We start from the raw sequence: 16744 nt of genomic DNA, 5'->3' as shown, positions 1-16744 counted from the left end.
GGTCTTTGTGTCAACGAGTGCAGTGTTTCGATTGTGCAATTGTGTTTCGTTAGTTCGATGCGCGCCTAATTTTTGTTAACGGTAGGAACGTTTGGATTTGTTTACATAGGACGCCCGAGCCCTTTCGATTCGTTTGGCACAGATCGCAGAAGGCCAAGCCATCTGTGGATTGCTTGCTTGCGATGCTCGAGCGTCACTCTAGATTGGCGGGTTACTTTTCCGTACAAAACGAATCCCGTTTGTGCCAAAAAAGAATCGGTAAACTATTTTCTTGACTGAAAACGTGCGGTATTCCTTTTCCGTTGCAGTTATTCTGTGGCATGAAACAAAACCACGCCACGGCGGAATAATGGCGTCGGACAATGTAAAAGTGTCGATCAAGGTGAGACCCCTGATCAAACGGGAAAAGGATAGCAAACTCACATCGCAATGGCGCGTCCGAGATAATGCGATAGCGATGGTGGACGGCAATAGCGATCCTTTCGTGTTCGGTAAGTGGTGGTGACGACGCGTCAGGTCAGTGACCGGCGGGACGACCTTCCAATACACACGACCTTTCCTTTTCAGATCACATTTTCGATGAAAAAGTGCCAACGAAACAATTGTTTGATACCGTTTGCCGGCCGGTTATTCATTCCGCACTGAAGGGCATCAATGGTACGATATTTGCATACGGTCAAACGTCGTCGGGCAAAACGTACACCATGATCGGTGACGCCGATGAGCCCGGTGTGGTGCCGCTGACGGCCCGCGAGATTTTTGAAGAGATCAAGCGAATAAAGGATCGCCAGTTTCTGATTCGTGTCGGATTCATCGAGATCTACAACGAGAAGATACACGATCTGCTTAACACGGCCAACACGAACCTGAAGGTAGCGGAGAGCCAATGTGGCGACGTGTCGGTCAATTCGAAGGAATACATAACGAACTGTCCGGAACAGATCCTACAGTATGTCGATGCGGGCAACAAGGCGCGGAAGTGTGGCGAGACGAACATGAACGAACGATCGAGCCGATCACACACCATCTTTCGTATTACGATCGAATCGCGCATCATCAACACGACGAGTGCCACGGTGGACGGTGAGACGGACAATGAGGCGGTTCAGATCGGCATTCTTAACCTGGTCGATCTGGCCGGGAGCGAACGGGCGGATCAGACCGGCGCCACCGGGTCACGGTTTAAGGAGGGAGTGTGCATCAACCGGAGCCTCCTGTCGCTGAGCTGCGTCATCCAGAAGTTGAGTGAAAACTCCGACAAACAGTTCATCAACTATCGCGACTCGAAGCTGACCCGCATCCTGCAGGCGTCGCTCGGTGGGAACGCGATCACGTCGATGATCTGCAACATTACGCCGGCGGTAATGGACGAGACGTACTACACGCTCAGCTTCGCGATGCGCGCCAAAAGCATCAAGAACAAGCCGAAGGTGAACGAAATCCTGACCGATGCGGCCATGATGAAGCGGCTGGAGCGCGAAATCAAACGGCTGCAGAGTGAGCTTCGCTCGGAGCAGCACAAGAACAGCAAGATCAAGACGCTGGAGCTGCAGAACGCGATCATACTGCGAACGAATCAGTTCATCAACTCACAGCAACCGCAATCAATGCTGACCGATAGTTCCCGCCGGCGTACCTGGTGCCCGACGACCACCGAGCAGCAGCGCAACTCACTACAGAAACAGTCCTCCGAAACGGCGTGCGAAACTCCCAACATAATGGGTCCCCCGTTGTGCCGGGGGCTTTCCGGTGGCGCTCCAAAGGCCACACTTTCCGTGCACTACGATGACTTCATTCCGGCACTAGCCCTCCCCGTGCCCGATGTTTGTCAAATCGACTACCAGGGGCTGTTTGACCATCACGATCTGTTGGCACGCAAAATGGCACGCTCCATCTCACCGACCAGCAACGGGCCGGTCAATCCGTTCAGTGCCACCGAAGGTGACGAGTTTGTGCCCGGTGAGCAGATCAGCTTCGGACACACCTCGTTGTCACCGTTCTCCAACGTGAAGCGTGATTTGCACACACCGACTTGCCTCCGCAAGCAACGGCGATCGTCCACCGGTGATTCACCGACCCATTACAACTACGAAGCAAGGTAGGTGGCCACGTGGCAAGTCCAAATAGTGGGGCCCAAATTGTTTACGAATGCGTTCAACCTCGACCTCGGTTGTGGCTCGAAAAAAAAAAGCGGAAGTTTGAAGGAAGTTGCTTTCGGGACCGATCGGGACGGCGGATCTGTTTACACCAGAACAGGGGCGAAAGGGGAGATCAGGTCTCGAAATAGATTTGGTCCCTCCCATGAGGTGCACGTCCGGGAAAAAGGCTGGTGTCATGGGCCGCCAAAACACCAGTTAGCTTAATCTGGATCAGTCTGGACGTAAACATTTTGCGTACGCGTCGCACTCGCATGGGGCGCGAATTATAGCCTAAAAATAATCCATGATTCCCGGCCAGCTCGTTGCTAATGTTGGAGACGCTCCTTGGTGTCCCCCTTCAGCCCCTTTCCGCATGGTGTGGACCACCGCTCGGTAGAGGGACAACGGCACAAGGCATCTGGATCGCAGTTAAAATTCTCGTAAACATTATCTTTTGTACTATAAAATTAATGGCGGAAAGGGGTTTTTGATTTGTAAATTGAAAAGTGTAGCTCTTTCTTTGCACACTCCTGTATTTACATGCGCCACGGTTGGCAACGCACTTTGCACGCGGTATCGCGCGTCCTCTGTCCGCGGTGCATCGCTATCTCCACATTCCCCAAATTCTCTCGGAGAGCGAGCGAGGCAGAGATTAAAACGTGGCCGACCTGCTGTAGCAACAGTGCTCCGACGGAATGCAGTTTCAGTTTGGCGAGAGCGCGATTCCGGAGCACCCTTTTTTGCTCTCCGTCACGATGTTGTTTATTTTGAGCGATCGTCATGTGTTCGTGGTGTTTTCACGCTACGATGCTGACCAAAAGGGAGCTGCTCTATAGTGATCGTCGCGATCGCGTGCACGAAGAGTAGTGTTCTACTTCGACTTCGATTCGTTACTTCGATGGTGGTGAGTTTTGGTGATTTATCCGCATCCATCCCAGCATTACCACCGGGGGCTTTGGGGTCGTTGATTTATTGTCTATCGATCGACGAGTCCGATCCGATGCACTGGAACGGTGACAAACGACGCAATAGTAGTGCTGCTGCGTGCCTTGTATCGTTTGTGCCCAATGGCCCCAACAGTGTTTATTGTTTTCATTTCAAAAAAGATTGTTTTACGAGTCCAAAGCCACGGTACGAAAACTATAAAACAGTTCCACGGGCCCCTACCAATACCGTCGCGATCTTCTCGGTAACGCAACGCACACACGATCGCAGTTCGGCCACCGAGAAACATACCGGTTCGTGGTGCTGTGTTTAATTTTGTTGATGCCCCCCCCAAAAATGGAACAAGCGATTAATATTCAGTATCCGCATTTGTTGATGCCGACCCGAAGAAAAAGAGGAACCATTTGTCAACGACGCCGGTTCCCTGGGGCGCGGGGAGCAGATTGCTCAATATGTGTTGGTCCTCCGGACGGACAGGCAGTTCTCTTGCAGTTGCAGTCAAATCGTTGATCCAAGACGCAGCTTGAAGAATTTGGCAACCGAGAGGTCGTGGGTCGCCGTCGTTTAATTATCCGCTTCTCCCCGTAGGTGCCGGGCGCTGGAACAGGAGCTCACGGAGCTGCAAGAGTTTACCAAGCTAGAAAATATCGTCGAACTCCAGAGTCTGAAAGAGGATCTGGCCACTAGCGAGGAACTGGTCGGCACACTCCGGAACGAGATCGATGCTAAGGAGCAGCAGATGGAGCATCTGGACGAAAGGTGCGTAACTGTCCCGCTTGTCGCAGTGTTATCAAAATATGTTCCCGTATTTGATGGATGGACGGATCCGTTCTTTAACGCACACCGCTAGACCGCTGGAGCCGTCGGCACCTGATCGGAACTGATAATGAATGTTGTCAATATTTGCCGAATGCCGAACGATAACTCCGAACACCGTCGCGATTTCTCCGTTACGAAACCGATTAAAATAGCACACATAAGTAGCTTAGAGAGTTTTTTGCTTTAAAAACTATACGTTTTCCACGGTTCGGAACGGTGGTGTAGCATTGCAAAGCATTATTCAAGACAAGTGAAGCGGAACCAGCTTCTCACCGGCTTCATTATGTTGTTCACCCTGTTCTCCCAGATGCACCCATCTTGAGATCGAGCTAAAAGACCACAAGAGTCGGGTGGCGAAAGCGGAAGAGGAACTCGGCCGGGCGCGAAAGGAACGGCAAAGTGCAATGAAGGAGGCAGAGCTGCATCGCAATCAGAACACGGGCATCGAGTACGAGTACGAACGGTTCCGGCAGCGAGCGGAGGCGCGCGAGAAGGAACTGATCGAATCGCTGCAAGAGGCACGCAGCACCGCCAACAGCCAGGGCAACGATAGCTTCAAGTTGGACCAGAAGCGCGAGGAAATGAAACGATTGGAAATGGTAAATGATGGCCGAATGGCCAAGCCAGTTACTTGCTTTACACGCCCTTTCCCTGGTGTTTCTTCCAGCAAAACTTCGATTTCACGCTCCAGCTTGAGGAGTGCAACAAGCAGATTGAGCAGCTGAAAAGTTCGCATCTGGACCAGCACCGTCGGCTTGAGCAGATCAAACAGACGGTCCTGCAGTTCCACCGACCGGACAATGGTGACGATATCACACTGCTTGTACAATTGATACGGAAAACTCTGCTTCTAACCGATTCCGATGAAAATGGGGAACATTTACCCAAGCAGAATGGGCTGCTCTCGCCTGGAAGTAGCACCGCTACTGAGGAGACAAAAGGAGGCACGGACGGGGAGCCTACCGTGAAGGCGTTGCTCCAAACCATCGAACAGCTCGAAGAAACCAATCGCGCGCACTCAGCGCAAGAGCTAACGCACGCCACGGAGATGAGCCAAGTCCGGCTCACTCTGGAGGCGAAGATTGCCAGCGTGTCGCAGCTGGAAGCGGAGGTTCTGGCGTGGAAGCACAAGTTCGAAACGCAGACCACCGAGTACGAAGAGCTATCGACCCAGATGATGGACCAAATGCAGGAGAACGAAGTGCTGCGCAAGGACTACAACAGCCTTCAATCGGAAGCCGAAACCAAGAGCGAACAGCTTGCGCTGGAAGTCACCGGTTTGCGAGAAGCGCTCGAGCAGGCCAAACGCGAAGCTGCTACCGGAAGGTCGGAACTGGAACGAGTTGACGAGTTGCTGCGCGAGCAGATTCACGAGTTGCAGTTGATGGTGGAAAACCAACAGTCCCTGGCGGCGAGTGCCGAAACTGAGAAGGAACGGCTTCAGCGTAACTGCAACGAGGTGCAGTTGCGGCTGGATGAAGCATTGGCCAAGAGCGTAGAGCTGGAGACTGAATGCAAACGTCTCGGTGCCGAGCAAACGCCAGCTCCTGTTGCTGACGCTGAAGTTGAAGCGCTACGGCAAGAGGTGGCCAAACAAGCGGCACTGTTAGCCGAGCAGCGAACGGAGAAGGAATCGCTTGCCGGAGAAAATACTCGCCTAACGGCACAAGTCGCCGAGCTGGAAAGGGATCGCGAGGGAACCAATCTGCGGTTCGAGGAACTTGCCCGAATTGAACTGCAAAAGAACGATCTTGATGCGCACGTGAAACGGCTGGAGCAAGAAATCGAAGCCTACAAAACAGACCTCCAATCTGCGCGATCCGATCGCGATCAGGAGCAACGCACCCTGAAGGACGCACAGGAAGAGTGCATTAGCAAGCTGAAACTGGAAGCAGAGCAATGCCGTGCGGAGCTGATCACTGTCCAGGAACAGAACAAGGTTTTGGAGGCACAGCAAAAGCTGGCCAAGGACCAGTGGGAAGACGCAGAAGCGAAGCTGTTGGACGAACTCGAAACGATACGCAACCAAGTGGACCGATTGGCGGAAGAAAAAGCTGCCCTCGAAAAGCAACATTCGGATTTGGTTGACGAGTGGGTGAAAGTGGCCAATGAGCACGCGCAAGAAACGGAACGCCGTGCAGCGGACCTCACTGAGGCGGCGAACCAATACGCTGCCCTGGAGGAAACGCAAAAGGCGGAGCGAGAGAACTACGAAACGGTGTGTCAAAAGCTCCGCGGAGAACTCCAAAGTGCGGGCGCTGAAATTGAACGGCTGTCGGAGGAAAAAGACACCCTCCGGAAGCTCGAGTCCGGTGAACATGAATCTCTCGTCCAACGGTTAGAGGAACTGAAGGGAGAAAGGATAGCGCTGGAAGGGCAACTCAACGAGAAGGAGGCAGAGTTGGCGAAACTAACAATCGAGCTGCAAGATGTTCGAAAACAGCAAGAGGAATCAATGGAAGAATGTCGCCGGCAATGTGGCATCCAGCGCGAAGCAGCGAACCAAACGTTGGCGGAAGAATTGGCCGAGCTGAAGCTTACGATCGCCGGTTTAACGCAAGAGAAGGAAAGCGCAGAACGCCTTCACTCCGAGCGGGCGCAAGAACTGACCCACAGCAAGGACCTCCTGCATGGTCAGATAGCCGAGCGGGAAGAGAACATACTCAGGTACATCGGTGAGCTTGAGGCGTTGCGCACCGAACAGATCCAGTTCGTTGCGCAACAAAACGAAGCCCATAAACTGCTCGAAGATCGTAACGGATCGCTCGAACAGGAACTCGAATCTCTGCAGCGCTCGGTTGAGCAGCTAATGGCAGATAACGAAACGCTTCTGCGGGAGCAACTGGAATCGGAACGACTGGTCGGTCAGCTCGAGCGTGACCTCGAGACGGTCCGCGGTGAGCTGGAACGGGTTCGCCAGGATTTGGTGGAGGCGAAGCGACTCCACGATGGTAGAGCCGAGTCGGAACGGGCACTGGCGCAGGCCACCAAGGAAGACATAGAGCGCCTGAATCGCTCGATCGGCTCACTGGAGAACGAAAAGCGTCGTATGATCGAGGTGGAATCGGAACTACGACAGGAGCTGGAGCAACAGACGGAGCGCGCCCAGGAGTTTGAAGAGCGATGCAAAACACTTGACGCCGCCCGGGAGGAGCTACGCAAGGAAAACAGTGATCTTACGGTCGCGGTACAGCAACTGTCGGCCAAGTTCGTCGGCCTCGAGGAACAGATGGTGAGCAGTGAAGCGGTTCAGCGCAAAACGATCGATACACTGGAACGGCAGAAAACGGCCCTTGAGGAGGAAAGAAAATCCCTGCAACTCGAATTGAGTGCGGCACAGGCCGCCCGAACCAGCCTGCAGGCGGACATTGAAGAGTCGCGCGGCGTCCGGGACGTTCTGGAGCGTGAGCTGCACGAGTTGAAGGCTGATCGCGAGCGGCTCGACGCTAGGCTCGACACCGAGGTGGACCGATGCGAGCAGGAACGTGAAGTAGCGACCCGGCTTAAACGAGAGCTGGACGAGAAGCGAACGGAATTGGAACGACTTATGTCCACCGGGCGACCGTCGCTCGGTGATGGCCGAGTGGCGCAAGCGTTGCGGCGCGAGAACGAAGATCTTCTCCGGCAGCTGAACGAGGCACGGCAAGCGGACGGGACGAAGGGCAAGCAGCTCCAGGAGCGGGTTGATGAGCTGCAGCGCCTGGAAGTGGAAATCGCGCGGCTACGCGACGAGATGGCCTCCATGCGGCACGAGGCAAGCTTCAACGAAAAGGTGGACGAAATCACCGAGCTTCAGCAGAAGGTACAGGCCGCGGAGAAGGGCCGCGAGGAGAGCACCCACCGGCAGCAGTCCCTCCAGCGGATGTACGATCAGTTGCAGTGCAAAAATCAAACCCTCTCGAAGCAAATCGATGAGCTGCGCCGGACGACGGACAAAGACCGCAAGTCGCGACGCCAGAGCACACACGACGATCGCCGGGGGCTGGTTTTTAACCAGAAGCAAGTGGGCACGATGACGGACCCAACCTGTGAGTGTACCCGGGGGGCTCCTCACTGGCACACTGGCGCACTGGCGGAAGATCACTAATCCCTCTTTCTTTTCTCACCCATGCAGCCACCGACTGCAGTTGCCTCGATATGGCCGCCCAAATTAAGCAACTGCGGGAAGCGCTCACCCTCAAGGAGTGTCACCTCAACACGCAGAAGCTAATGATGTCGGCGAACCCACTCAAGATCGAGGTGGTGGAACTGCGCCGCAAGCTGGACGAGTACACCCGGGACAGGGAACAGGTACAGCAGGAACTGAACGACGTCCTGTCGCAGCTCGAAAAGGAGCGCAAAGAACGCAAACGGCACTGTACGCAATGCATCCGCCACAGCCGGCAGCAAAATGCGCGCTGCGATAAGGCCGTCCAAGCGTACCAGATGAGTGTCACGTCGCCCGGACCGGGGCCGGCGGGCACAACCAACAAAGCGACGTCCGCGGTGTCCGTGTCGATCGTTTCAACCTCAACGCCGGGCGGCGCTAGCGATGAGAGACGTGCGGTGGCGGAACTGGGAGTGCTTCAGAAGCGTTGCGATGAGCAGCAGGAACAGTACGAACAGTTGATGGAGAAGTATCAAAAGATGAAGCAATTGTGTCGCTTACGCAACGAGCGGATCGTCAGCCTGAGTAACGGGATGGCGGAGAAGGAAAATGAGAGCGAAAACGTGAACCGCAGCATGCAGGTGGGTTGCGAGAGGCGGCGGCCACACAGCCCCAACGGAGATGCACCGATGTAACGAGCTTGCCAATGGCCGTTTTTTGTTTTACAGAACGAGTGTGTGAAACTCAAGCAGCAGCTGAAGGAAGCGGAAAGCAAATATGCACAAATTAATCGAATACAGCAACTGGCGGGTGGAAGGTCATCGTCTGTGAAATCCGACGTCGGTCTGCAGACGGATACTGATGTGAGTACCTCTGTGCTATTGGAGCGATCACGTGTCGATGTTACAATTCTTTCCCCCCGTTAATGCCTTTACAGTCTTCCCAGGAACTGATGGAGCTTTATCGTACGAAGTACGAACGGTACAAAGCGATAGCCGCGCGGCTGATGGAGGAACGAGGATCTTTGCGCCAGGCTGCCGTTCAGTGAATACTTTCGATCCGGTTGCCATCCGGTTGATGATTTGATAGTCTGAAAACGGTCGTCCCTTTTTGCGTCGACCAGCTACTCCGTTTTCTAGTCTCCGGTTCGCAGAACGGAAGCAATTGAGGTCTCTACTTAAACCGCCGACACAGCCGTCCGTCCTCTGGGCCCTAGAGTGTGCTAACGTGGCGACGTCATCTTGTCGTTTGTTATTTGTTTCGCGTACTTTTGCGGAGGAGGTACGCAGTCGCGTAAAGTCGTTTCGTGCATTTATGTGTTAATAGGGCTCTGCAGCAGCACCCCTCCCCGGCACCATCCACCTTGAATTCGGGATTCCTCAAGAAACTGATATTGTATGTAGTACTTTCTGTATGCCGGTGTGAAGGTGCGTGTAATAATCGTAACATATTTTGTATCTTCTGTATAATGTAATAAACTTTATAGTACGTTTTTGTGCAAATCTGTTGGTGTTCCAAAATCGGGCGAAAAAGCCAAGCGCCGAGCGTAGCTTTGCTTCAACTGTTTATCCAGCTGGCCAGACTGGGGTTATTTGTGAATCTGACGTCCGATCGCCGCCGTAATGACGTATATTTGTAATAGATTTGGGTTTATTTGTCTCTCCGGCCCGGCGAACGTTGTTGGCCGCCTTCGCCTTCAAAACGAACTATGATGATGACAAATTCCTTACTAAACTAAACTGTAAATAGTAGTGCGCGGGGAAACCCTTCTTCCGGACATGAATTGCGGAATGGGTATTTGGTTTCATCGAATTTGAGGTTGTTCCTAGAATATCCACTAACCTTCGGGTGGATGGGTGTTTTTCGGCACATATTTGCACAGACGACAAACTGAAACTAAAAAAACATAGGACCGACGCCGATGGAGCAGTGTTTCGGTATCAAGAGTATTTAGATGAATGTGCCATTTATGATCGCACTCAGTGTGGATTTCGTTGCTGAACTGATTCGTCCGTCCGTCCGTTTTCATCATGAAACTCGTGACCATCTTCGTCCTCGTGCTGAGCCTGCTGTCGGTGGCGTACGGTCAAACGAAACGCACTACCTGTGCGCCTATAACACGCCAAGCCCGCACCAGCGCCTCAACCCTCGACCCCTCGCAGGCAGCAACGGTTATTGGCGGATAGACTGGGCACGACGCACGTGGCAAAACACGCTGCCACGTCGGAAACCTACGGCGGAAGGCGGCGCAGGAAGCAGTACAGGTCTCGGGTAGAGTAAGAAACATGTGCAAAACATGCACGTGTTGCGCAAAAACACAAGTGGCAATGACGGGAACAATTTCTGTAAAATAAACTAACGCTGGGAGACAAATGAAAATCAATTCGAAAACGATAGAAACGATTTGAAAATTCGTTTCGACAGCTCAATTGCTTACGCAACTCATATCAATTTCATCGGTTTTTCAACAATAATCGCTCGGACATTTCAGTTGATCCTAAAGTATCTAAGGATAATTGTGATAATCAGATACTTGAAGGACTCCGAAAAACGCGCACACACACACACGCGATCCTCATCAGCTGTCATCAGCTGAATCGCGAAAAGCGAATTGTCATTTTTACGCATCGCCAGCATACGTGTGTGTTGGTGCGATGAGCCGCGCCGCAGTGTTGGTGAGAAGGCGAGTGCGAGCGAGAACGAACGCGAGTCAACCCCACACGACGAAGAGGAAGAGGAGGAGGAAGAGGTTTGTAGCTGAACGTCGTGCTCGATTCGGGAGGATTTTCTTTCATCGCTCCGTCAATGAAGACGACATTCGTTTAACTCGTTTCCTGCGGCGTAACGTGCGTTTGCGGTAGCCAGTTCCGGGGACGAAGAAAGCAAGCAACCTAGGGACCGCCAACACCGCCGATAACGCACTTTGTTCTCGGGCGAACCTTGCGCCTCCGCTGGCTTGGTGGTGTGCGAGAATCGCGTGTGTCCGTCCGTCGATTCGGGGTTCGAAGGCAAGTACACAAAGTGAACAAAGTGGTCCCGTCCCTCAATTCCTGTATCGCTGGCCCATCCATCATCGCTCTGGCGCTGATTTCTTGTCGCTCTGGTTGGGGCTAGAGAACGGAGTAACGGATCGCAGCAGTCGTTGCTTTCCATTTCCTTCCCTGGTGGGGGGGTTACCATCCGAGCCATTGGACATCTTGTTGGTCTAACGTCTCATCGCCCCCATCGCTGCGCTCGCTCACTCGCTGCGTTCACTGCTCACCGTTCACCGCTCGCTCGCTGTCATTCACCTTTTTGCTGGATTCTGTCGATTCATTTACCGTTTGTAGTACACGCGCGACACACAACTGTGGTTCTGCGAGAAATGACCCGTCATTGGTAGGCGGGACAACACAAAAAAAGGTCCGCGGTTCGCCACAGGACCTTGTTTTCCCAAGGTGCGCTGAGTCTTTCAAATGCGAAGCCAATGTGTGCCAATGTGTTCTACAACAACGCACAGCGCTAGAAGGGGTGGACACGCCGCTGGTGATTGTTCAAGTGGAAAACGTTGCACACGGAAACAAAGTGTGGTACGTAAGAGGGGGGGCGAGCGAGACCAGAATACGCATCGGGTGCGCGCCAGACAGAGAGGGAAAGATTCCCACCATGGTTTTACATTGGTCGTGAGTTGTAAGTCGAAAACAACGTGAAAAGTCAGAGCAGGCGAGAACGAGTGAAACACGGTGCGATGCGTGCAAATTTCGTGCCTAGAACTCCTATTCCCTCTATTCCTGGAACGCTCGGCTTCGTGTGCCACGGAATGCAGAGACCCGCCGCCGCCGTGGGCCACTGTGTACTCGCGGGTGGGAAATTACCATTACCCGTCCCACCACCCCCGGGGGGCGCATTCACTTCCTCGTCTCGTCGTGCTCACGCGGTGGGCCCATTTTTCCATTTCACTTCTCGCCGTCTAGATGGATGTTCTCGCGACGTGGGTCGCGACGAGGTGTCTGCTTCTATCATAGGTTCAATCTCTGCGCTCGAGGTCCTCGAATTTCGTGTTTGATTCCCGGCAATCTCCCGGGTGTTTGCGAACACTATCTTTACAAGTCGCGCGCCCTGAATTGCACGTCAAAGTCAAAGTCATTTTCACAGCACACTACTAATCGTATGTTTCTATCGTCTCTCTCTAATTTCCATTTATGCTTTTTCGGTGGCAGGTTTTCATTGTGCTCTAGAAATGCTGTATCAAAGTGACGTGACAGAACAAAGCCAGTAGCCGGATCCGGACGGATGCTATAGCAACTGCGGTTGTGTAGTAGGCGCCGTGTAGAAGTAGGAGCCACAGACCAACATAAAAAACCCTAGTAGGCGCGCCGTCAAACGTGCGGTTCATCGAGCTTGTCTTCGAGCGCGTGGTCTTTGCACATTTATACTGGCCCCAAGCACCGGAGCACCGTGCCAAAGACCACATATTCGCAGTCCGAGATGTCCGAGAATCGGGATGAAATTCTGGCCGATTTTCAGGTAAGTTTCCCGGAGCAGGTTCTTCTCGGGTAGCGCTCGACATGAGTCGAAGCAAAAGCCAAAGTCTCAGTCAGTGCTTTGTGTCGCTCTTTGTCTTTGTTTACTGACTGGTCCACTTTGAAGGGGTTTTTATTTTTAAACGATTCTGTTTGTGTGTGACTCGAGCTAATTCCACTGTAAACTGCGTGCTTCATTGAACCGTTTTTCTTTCAGAGCATAACGGCCATTGACGATGTTAGCGAAGCGATCTTTCATCTGGAGGAATGCAACTGGAATTTAATAGTGAGTGATTTGCGAACGATCCTCGGGAGACGAGAGTTAGCAAAGTGGCTTCCGTTTGTCTCTCTCCCAGTCAGCCATACAGCGTGTCCTGCCGCAGGATCCGTCCGATCATCATCAGCATACACCACCGGTGGTGGCCGCGGTGCCATTATCCAATCACCGCCCAGGGTCCGGTTCTTTGCTCACACACAACAGTAACACTGCCGGCAACCGGAATAGCAGCAGCAGCAGCAGCAGCGCCTCGGCCCTGTTCGGTGGCGGAGGTGCTGGAGGGATGTATGCTAATGAGCTAAATCACTTCGAAGCCGTCTCGAACGTGGAGGAACTAATGACGGCCCCGTCGTCGCCGGTGAAAAGCAACTTCATCAACAACAGCAACAGCGGCAGCAACAACTTCGATGCTCGTAAGCGGGGGGACCGAACACCGACCACTAAGGGGGTGCTTTTCTAAAACCCACTTTTTTGGCCGCTTCCAGGTGCATCCACGTCGCGTTCGGGGAGCAGCAACGATTTCCGCACCGCTCTTAACTATCTGGATACAAAACCGTACGATCTGCTGTTTAAGATACACTTCAAGAACGGGGTGCATCTGATCCACATCTCGAACCACGCGACGATCGGTGATCTCAAGGGGAGGATCTTCGACAAGACCAGCGTGCCGGTGTGCCGGCAGGCACTGAAGGGCTGGGAGCCGGGCAAACAGAAGGACACGCAGAACCTCTCGACGCCGCTGAAGTCGCTCAACATTGTCGGCAAGGAGTTTAACCTCATCCTGAACGATCTGACCGAGGAAGGTTTCGTCGGCGAAGGAGGGTAAGAGCGTAGGGAGGGACAGGATTATAGTGGCTTACAAAATCGATTCTCTCACGACAGCAGTGATGCGCTGGCCGTGCTCAACCAGCAAACCTACACACTTCACATCAACGTGCAGCCCGAGAATCGGTTGCTGAAGCTAAACTTTCCCGGCCAGCAGAATGTGCTCGCCATCAAGAGTGCCGTCTACACGGTGACCGACATTCCCGTGCGCCATCAGGTGTGGTCCGGGTGGCCCAGCGACGTCACCAACGCGACAACGCTGGCCGAATCGGGCGTCGGGCTCGAGCACAATCTGGTGCTCAATCGGACCGACGACAGTGCGGCCAAGATAACCAACAACAACAACAACAGCAGTAGCAACAACAACAACAATAACGGCGTTGGGAGCAGCAGCAGCAACTATCTACGGAATGTGCTGGTCAGTGCGGGCACGAGCGGGAACAGTAGTGGCAGCGGCAGTCGCAGTGACCTCCGCCGACATACTTTCAACGCCGGAGGGTAAGTCGCGCACCGTGCACTGAGATCCGTTAGCAAAAAAAACTAAAATGACACCTTTCCGTTTCCATAGCAACGACAGCCTACCGATCATAGCGATCGACTCGGAGAGCAGCGGCGAAGAGTTCGAGGATGCGTCAGACTTTAACAACGACGACGACATTTTCACCGAAACCCCAATCATCAATCAGCAGAAGCGTTTGAGTAAGTTTCCGCCGACCGTGGCGTTCGTGGGGCGTGCGAGAGCCTAAAGTGATCGCTTCCCTTCCACTTCCACAGTTCCCGATAATACGGACGATGAAGCGATCGGCAGCATACAGTTTGTGGAGAACTTCGTCGAACGGTACGGGCCGCAGCATCCGATGTTTTTCCAGGGCAGCCTTGAGGATGCACTGAAGGAGGCTTGCCATCGACCGTCGGCTCGTGATGTACGAAAAAGTTTTTTTCGCCACCTTTGGGCCATTTTTACTAATATTTCATTCGCTCGGTTTGATCTTTATTTTGTAGCGTAAGCTTCTGGCAATTTATCTCCACCACGATGGCAGCGTTCTGACGAATGTGTTCTGTGGCCAGCTGCTGGCCTGCGAGAGCATCGTGCAAATCTTGCTCGATCATTTTGTGCTTTACGGGTGGGATCTAACATTCGAAAGTAATAAAAACATGTAAGTATTCGAGTCGGCGCGGACGGTGGCAGATGATTTAACGGCCCGGTGTTGATCATATCGGTGGCAGGTTTTTATCGTCGATATCGGCCTGCGTCGGCATGACGGCTTCGATAACGGTGCGCAATATTCCGACCGATCGGTTGCCGGCGATACTGGTGATATCGAAAAATCGCAGCCAGTGCGAAGTGTTCCAGGTGATCTACGGTAACGTCGGGGTGGACGATCTCCTGTCGAAGCTGATGGAAGCGTCGGAGATGTACAGCGAGCAGCTAAAGATGGAACTGCGGGAAGAGAACGAGCGGCACGCCCGGGAGCAGGTGAAGCTGGAGCAGGATGCGGCGTACCGTGAAAGTCTGGAGGCAGACCGCGCCAAGCAGGAGGCCAAGCGACAGAAGGAGATGATGGTGCAGTCCGAGCGACGCCGGCTAGAGTCGGAGCGGGCCGAGACGGAAGCGAAGCGGGAAGCGATACGGGAGCTGGCTCGCCAAACGGTGCCGGACGAACCGCAGCAGAACGGTGGCGACAGCATCACCAAGATCCGCGTCCGCACCCCGTCCGGCGAGATGCTGGAGCGCAAGTTTATGGTCGAAACGAGGCTCGAACTGTTGTTAAACTATATCACCGCCGAGGGCTACCTGATCGACGAGTTTAAGGTGATCTCGAGCTGGCCCAGAAGAGACGTAAGTGGCACGGCACGAGAAACCGGGACGGGGACGTGTTAATGGAAAATGGCTTTTTGTTTGCAGTTAACCACAGTGAATCCCGACAGCACGCTAAAGGAACTGAAACTGTACCCGCAGGAAACGTTGATCCTCGAGGAACGATGATTTCGGGATCATCCGCGTCGCGTGTGTCGTACTTGTTCCGCAGATCATCATCAGCAGCAGCAGCAGCTTCGTTGGCATGTTGGAGATTTGGTTTTTTTCGATTCATTTGTCACCGGAACGACACGTGCTCCGGGGGTCGCGTGCGCCGGCAGCGTGGAACGCAAAGCCTCCCTCTTCGTTACGTTGTTTCCGTTTCGCCCGCTGCCTTCCGAAAAAGATTCTCCCCATTTGTGCTCGTCCGAATATTGTGTGCACGGGTTTTGCGAAGCAACGGGAAGCCCAAATCTGTAGTAGAGTGTCATAAATGTAAACGTAGGTTGAATACTCCTGTAGTAGTTGTGTTTTGTGCTATGATTATGCTACGATGCTAGAGAGAAAGGTTCCACACAGCGCCAGCCAACTGTCCTAGGCGAATTGTTTTTCTCTTTCCGGAAGTGGCTTCTTCTTTGATACAACAAAGCTGTGACGCACGCCACCTCTCAGCAACTAAAGCCCCGTTCTCATTTGTAGTGCATATGACCATGTTAGAAAGGGAGCGTTAGAAATGTATTAAAACTGTATAATGATCATGCTCCTATTGGTCCCTACTTTTCTCTGATTTTCCTTCTGATTGCTGCCTCTGTTGTGCGTCCTGTGTGTGTCGTGTGAATCTGCTGCTGTTCTGTCTACTATTCTGTCTTTACCTTGTAACGCAGCCACACTCGATTCTACCGCAGGAATTCTTTTTATTTTACCTATAACTCCTACGTCGAGGACGATGAATGGTGATAAATATGTTACTATAAAACGGTTTGTTTTAACGGGGGGTTTGTTTCATTCTTCTATACCGCCGCCGATCCCCAGCAGCAAGTATTCGAAGCAAATAGCAGTCGCTAGAGGAGAACTAAGTGTAAGAAGATGCAGAAGCTGTGTTGGAAGGCCCACAAAATGGCATGTGAAACAAAACGGAAACAAATAGAAAACTAAGAAGGATCTGCCAAACCACACACACACCCCAATCGGCTAACGGCTTTTATGCGGCATGATGACAAAAGTATTTACAATTGAGGCTTTAACCGTCGTAAAATAATTTTCTTCCAACGTACAAACGAGTTTCAAATCAACCATCCATCGCACGCAATCCAACTTCAACGACCCACTATAAACGGATCCAGCGATTGAGAG

At 52.9% G+C, this 16744-nt stretch overlaps 1 protein-coding gene across 1 annotated transcript; it reads left to right on the top strand.

Moving 5' to 3' along the window:
- The first annotated feature begins 349 nt into the window (after positions 1 to 349).
- LOC128267102 (centromere-associated protein E-like) lies at positions 350 to 15882 on the top strand. The gene is made up of 19 exons (XM_053003892.1): positions 350 to 491; positions 568 to 2098; positions 3672 to 3842; positions 4210 to 4501; positions 4570 to 5361; positions 5620 to 7930; positions 8017 to 8630; positions 8718 to 8852; positions 8927 to 9028; positions 12340 to 12495; positions 12709 to 12777; positions 12848 to 13181; positions 13254 to 13590; positions 13651 to 14091; positions 14162 to 14292; positions 14368 to 14516; positions 14596 to 14750; positions 14821 to 15433; positions 15500 to 15882. Exons 1-19 carry the CDS (start codon positions 350 to 352, stop codon positions 15578 to 15580), a joined length of 8556 nt encoding a protein of 2851 aa, XP_052859852.1. The 3' UTR covers positions 15581 to 15882.
- The last annotated feature ends 862 nt before the right edge of the window (positions 15883 to 16744 follow it).

This window comes from Anopheles cruzii, chromosome 2 (assembly GCF_943734635.1).
Source record: "Anopheles cruzii chromosome 2, idAnoCruzAS_RS32_06, whole genome shotgun sequence".
In the NCBI taxonomy this organism is placed as follows: Eukaryota; Metazoa; Arthropoda; class Insecta; order Diptera; family Culicidae; genus Anopheles; species Anopheles cruzii.
This window is presented reverse-complemented; position numbering and strand designations above follow the sequence as displayed.

What these genes read in the sequence shown, in the direction of transcription:
- LOC128267102 (XM_053003892.1), top strand. Translation starts at nt 350, where the DNA reads ATGGCGTCGGACAATGTAAAAGTGTCGATCAAGGTGAGACCCCTGATC. An exon ending in CATTACAACTACGAAGCAAG is followed by an intron (nt 2,099 to 3,671) that starts GTAGGTGGCCAC and finishes TTCTCCCCGTAG; the next exon opens with GTGCCGGGCGCTGGAACAGG. An exon ending in AATGCAACTGGAATTTAATA is followed by an intron (nt 12,778 to 12,847) that starts GTGAGTGATTTG and finishes TCTCTCTCCCAG; the next exon opens with TCAGCCATACAGCGTGTCCT.